The 6,000-nt window shown below is 36.3% G+C and overlaps 1 protein-coding gene across 2 annotated transcripts in view; it reads right to left on the bottom strand.

The window, feature by feature from the left end:
• Nucleotides 1–2,395: 2,395 nt before the first annotated feature.
• Nucleotides 2,396–6,000, bottom strand: part of MINPP1 (multiple inositol-polyphosphate phosphatase 1) — a 35,047-nt gene continuing 31,442 nt past the window's right edge. Inside the window, exon 5 of one of the 2 annotated variants that reach the window (XM_043925985.1) lies at nucleotides 2,396–5,860. In XM_043925985.1, coding sequence (XP_043781920.1) covers nucleotides 5,467–5,860 — 394 coding nt within the window. In that variant the 3' untranslated portion in view covers nucleotides 2,396–5,466. The remainder of the gene's footprint in view (nucleotides 5,861–6,000) is intronic. The other variant, XM_043925986.1, reaches the window with a different exon arrangement.

The following is a 6,000-nucleotide window of genomic DNA, read 5'->3' as shown; positions in this document are numbered from 1 at the left end:
GAGGACTGGCATGCTGCGGTTCATGAGGTTGCAAAGAGTTGGACACAACTGAGTGACTGAACTGAACTGGGGTCTCAATTCTCCTGCAAAATAATAGTCCTCACCTTTGAATGGGGCAGCCTACAGCTCTGAACTTTAACCATTTTACATGTAACCATTTCAATATGTTCTTCCCGTCATTATTTTGACGTAACGGCCCAGGTGGCAGAACATGCTGTCCAGACATCCCTCCCTAAAGGCAGTGCCTTTAGTCTTATCTAGTTTCCTGCTGAGCTGTAATTCCTTTTCTGTGCCAGTACTTAGAGCCCATAACAAAGTCATGTAACAACCAAGAGTTTGCTCACTTTTTTTCCATTTTGATTTCCCACCATTTCCGTTAATATATCTAGCTATTTGCCCTTTGGAGCCTTTTCCGGGCATCCCTGTACTCACGCAATGCCTAGCGTTCCATAAACCTAGCAGGTCACCCTCCATGGAAGTGACTTGCCAGCCTGGGATTTTCCCTGTGAACAATGGCTTTGCCCCTAGCATGGCCCCTTTACTCATTCCTGCGTTGTTTCCAGTTTACTGCCTGGCTTGCCAATTATTGGAGGAGGGAAGGAACGCAAAGTGTTCACCAAACAGAAGGCATCTTGAGAACAAAATGCCAGGCAGGCAGCTCTGTGTAATCAATGGGTCATTTTACTGTAGGGTAACTTACAGGGTGGGAAGGGATCAGGTGGATAATCCAGAAACATTCACAGCTGTACTCTGCATCATCGGGAGACCATTGGGATAATTGTATAGTTAACCTAGGATATGAGGTAGGTATTTGGAAACAGGACAAGCATTCCTAAGTCAAGGTTCATGAATGGATAACTAGTCTCCTGGGCACCAAGAATTCATCAGTGAAGGTTTTCATCATTGTTTGGGACTAACAGAGCATAGAGGCCACCTGGTTCTGATCATTATTAAACAATACCTATCAACTATTTAATACAAAGCCCTTGATGACAGAGAAGTGGTTCACTGTACAGTATAGCCCTGGGTAGGGTCAGCGGAGGGAGAAACTGTGAGGGCCCAAGATGGCGTCAGTTATGCTAACAACCATACAGGGGTTAAGTTTTATCTTCAGATCCTCAGATTGGGAGATATTTTCGGGCAGTATTTGTATGTAACAAGATTCTACTGACATATAATTGGTCATGTGGTGTTTGCTGTAAAACACATTGTTATTGCAATGGTGGTTATTACATGATGGATTGGGGCAGAGACCATAGACATGGCATGACACACGTGCAACCTGCAGCAAAGCCTTGCCTTTTTCATTCCCTCAAATTCCTCATCATGGATATTAGCCAATGCATCTGCCAGTTGCCACTGTTCAATGCGCACTCAATGAGCCTGGCTTTATGGACTCCAGGAATGGGTCAAGGGCATGAGGCTAAGGAACTGCTTTAAAGCAGTGGAATGGAAAATAAGTACACAATATAATCGTAGTTACCATTATCCTGTAATTCATACAATTTAGAATCTCCAGTAAGGCCTGAATGTGTTATACTGGGAAATGTTACAAATGCAATTCTAAGGGATGGATTGTAATACAGCTACTAACCTGCCCCACCCTGGTATACCAGGTACATTGTACAGTGAGCTGAGCCTGGAGATACAATTTGATTTGTCCTGGAAATGGTCACATACAAAGCTCTGCCTAGACATTTGTCTTCTTTCAATTTCCTGCTAAGCATACAACTTCTTGACCTAAGCAATTATAGCTAGTGGCTACAGAGAAGGACAGAGAGTGGCAGCATCTTCAAAAGCACGTTTTCCCCCAGTGGTGGGCAGTGTCAAGAGACTGAAGTGGTTTACAATCAGCTGCATTACTTAAAACAATTTGCATGCCAAAGTGCCCCAAATGAATGAAGTCAAAATTCCACTGTTACCACTGATACAGCATTTGAATACAGCAAAACAATGGATGATGTTAAATTGAAACTAGTTTTAATAAACTATTCTTAAACAATAAATTTAAGAATCCTTCTATCTTAAAATATATTACTCCAGTAATGATAAAATGAAGTCTGAAAGTTAACCGCCTCCTAATCTGCCAGGTAGGAAGCCCAAACTACAATTCTTTTAACTAGAATAATATGACATCTTTTTTCCTGCTACGGAATTTTCTCAAAAATACTCACTCCCTCTTTTTCTTCTCTCTCTCCTCACACACATACACATACACCAATTTAAAAATAGCTTAACAGACTGATGTGAAGGTGCTTAAGGGTAGGTTAAGCTGATAGGTGAGTGGAAGGAAATGCTTAAGTGAGAGAAAAAGAATAGAAAACTCAGTGATCTGTGATTCTATGAGAATTAAGTGACTGGGTAAGTTCAGGAGAAGAGCTAGATAAAAGGCAAATTACATTGTAATGCAAATATTTATTTTCAGCTTACATTTGGCAGAATAGTCCAAATTCCAAGGATCATTAATGAACTGTATGAAATACCACCTTAAAGAAATACATTCCAAAAATTTATACTTACAAATTCTGGTTTGGCTGTATGTAGCTCCCAGATATTTAAAGTCATGCATCAGTTCCACAGTTTACAAAAGAAAGCACTCAAAGGTATAAAATTTGACTTTTGCCTGAAAAAAATGAAGCTCCTTTTCAAGTTGAACTCTGCTTTCAGTGTTAAAACTAAGATCAAGATTATATACAAAGACAGTTTCAAGCGCAGGATTTTGTGTTGGAGAACAGAAACTTCAAAATGATAAAATGACTATAAAAAAAGAGTAAAGACAAACGCACTGCACACATCAAGTTGTAGACTACAGACAGAAAAATGACTAATGTTCATAGGCTATTTGTTAATTGACCAAAATCTCAGAACCAATAGTGATTACATTTTGGCTTAACTGAGTAAAGTGGTCACCTATCATGAATGAAATCTTGGTGGCCAAAGGTTATTTTTCAACATTCAACTTTTTATATATCCTATCTGAGATAAGATCTTTTGCTTTTATCATAAGATTCTTCAGTTTCAGGTATTTCCTAAGTGAGAATAATAGCACCAGAATAATGTCACAGCCTCTGTAACATTAATGAAAATGGACCATACTTACCCTCTATCCTGAAATAGTTTACATACCAAAGACTACAATGATAACTATATGGTTTTACTTAACAATAAATAAATAAATAAATAATAAATTAAACAATTTCTATGAAAACTTCATGAATCAAATTATTTAATGTTCCAGATATCAAGTAAATTTGTTGTAAGGTCTTTTAAGATAAGCCCCTTGAAAGAAAAACTAGGTTTATTCAACTTTAACATGCTCACAGTCTGAGTCTAGTGTTTGTACATATAAAGTACATGACTCATGAACTGATATTGTTGATTTGTGATAAATGATCAAAAAAGTCTTGAAAAACAAATACAGCAATTAAATCAATTATTCAAGAATGATATGCACAGTGAAGTCCTTTTTATAGAAAAGTTTAAATTCCCACAATACTATAAAATTTCAGAGTCAAGCATGCAGTGGAATGGTGAATACTGAACTTCATGTTGGTGGTTACCAACAGGCAGGCAGCGAGGGAAAAGCATCAGGAAGACATACAAAAGTCTTCAATTCTTATTTGATCTAAACCAAATGATATAATGTTAACTTTGATAAAACAGTATGATGGGCATGAATATACTGTTTTCTTCTTGTCTGCCTTAGACGAATTCTTAGAAAATTATTAACATCAGATCTTTGTAGGAATAATCAGTAGTGTATTGATGCATCAGTGATATTTATCAGCTAATCATCTATTCTGTGAACATCACTCATTTGAAGATCAATGATCTATAGATAAATGATCTATGCATCTTTTTATAATTTCAATATACAGTTGTAACAATTTATTTAGATTTTTAACAAAATGGATTTCCATTCTTAATAAGTGAAAACCTAAGAAATTTTTTACTCTTTAATTGGAGGAAAATTGCTTTACAATGTTGTGTTGGTTTCTGCCATACAACAATGCAATTCAGCCATAATTTTATATATATATATATAAATATATATATATATAAATATATTTACTCTCCTCTTGAGCCTTCCTCCCCAGAAATTTTTATTGGAAGAAAATGTCTTTATATCACCTGATTAGTCAAAGCTGCCTGAAATGCTATCCTTTTACCATCAATTATTGATTGTGTATCAATATGGAAAGCAGAAAAAAACCTGGTAGTAAAGTTATAAGAATTATGTTTATTATTATAGAAACTACTTTTATGGCATTTGATAGAACTCAGTACTATTGCTTTGAAATGGGTTCATATCTGTGAAAGGGCTTCCCTTGTGGCTCAGATGGTGAAGAATCTGCCTGTAATGTGGGAGGACCCAGGTTCAATCCCTGGGTTGGGAAGATCCCCTGGAGAAGGGCATGGCAACCCACTCCAGCATTCTTGCCTGGAGAATCCCATGGACAGAGGAGCCTGGTGGGCTACAGTCCATAAGGTCACAGAGTTGGACATGATTGAGTGACTAAGCAGCAGCATGTGTGAATCTGAAAGCCCACCCATATGAAGTCAGTCTTTACAAAAATGAAGAACAAACATGAAATTAAACCTCAAAAGATATATCTCACATAACAGCAAAATATACAAATACAAGCAAAGTGACAATTTTTAAAAACACATAAAGTAAAAAAAAAAAACACAAAAAAACACATAAAGCAATGGATTTAAGTTTGATTCTATTTTCTGTCTTGTTGCTAATGGTCCTCTCTTTTCTTCCAGTTATATATGTGAAACAGGTATGATAATTAAATCACGGCCTTTCAAGACTTACTAAGAGGTTAAAAGGAATTATTGAAATCGTGTTCAAATACTTTATAAATACTCTTAACAAAGATATTATATTATACTTTGTCTTCCTTCAGTGAAGGTGTTCTTTTAAATTTTACTGTTTCTTAATATTGTTTCAAATTCTCAACTAGAGATGTTAATTTATTCCAAAGTGATACTCCCAGTGAATCATAATAGTTCTGATTAAGAAGATAATACTAGAACTATGCTACCTGAGGAAAAATGAAAGAATGGCAGCACAACCTGTAAAGTTCCTAGACTTAGTCCAGTCAAGTTATGGACTGTCCAACTGACAAAATATTTTGTTACTTCAAAACTTCTGTGTATCATTTTCAAATCATGTTCTATCTCAGTGTGAGATTTCTTACATAAATAGGAAGAATTTGATTTCTGTAAACATATGTAGTGCCAGTTATCTCTGAATAGATTTCCCATAAGAGAGCTGCTTCAGTGAAGAATCATTCCTTACACATCCATGTCCAGACTCAAAAAGAAACATTTTTCTTTGAATAAACAGAAATACCCAAGAAATGTTAAAGCTTTCTGTACCCAGGGACTGCCCACCTATTCCAAGCATGGAATCACTCCCTGGAGATTGCTGATGAATTAAAAATGTTTGGCAGTTACTCATAGCTCATCAGATGTGTTCACCTTTGGTTGTTTACATTCTTCACTGGTATGACAACTCTGAAGGATGTCCTTATAGTGGTTCTTCAGATCTTCATACAAAGAAACAGTTTCTTGTGAGTGAGCCAATGGTAACACTTTTTCATTCAGTAACATCTGCACTCGGAATTCTTCTTTAGGAGTCTTAGCATTTTTACAATGGTAAAGCACAAATATCAGGTTTGAAGCATAGGGTACAATGTGACCACTTCGGAACTTCCGATGCATCTGCTCTTTGTAATTGTAAGCTGTTAGGGGTTCCTTGTCTTTGAAGTAGCCCATGAGAGAAAGCAGTGGAAGAAGGGTCTCTGCATGGCCAAACTGGAGGATGACTGGAGAGGAAACTGGCTGAGAACTTAAAAGAGAAATAGAGAAAAAGACACATATAAACATTTTCTACATACATAGTAATTTAACATAATAACCACACTTAGAATTAACACACAACTTTCTCATCTTTTAAAAATCTTTATGTAAACAACAATATGGCTAAAA

Source organism: Cervus elaphus, chromosome 15 (genome assembly GCF_910594005.1).
Source record: "Cervus elaphus chromosome 15, mCerEla1.1, whole genome shotgun sequence".
Taxonomy (NCBI): domain Eukaryota; kingdom Metazoa; phylum Chordata; class Mammalia; order Artiodactyla; family Cervidae; genus Cervus; species Cervus elaphus.
Note: the sequence above shows the minus strand (reverse complement) of the source record. Positions and strands in the feature narration are given on the sequence as shown.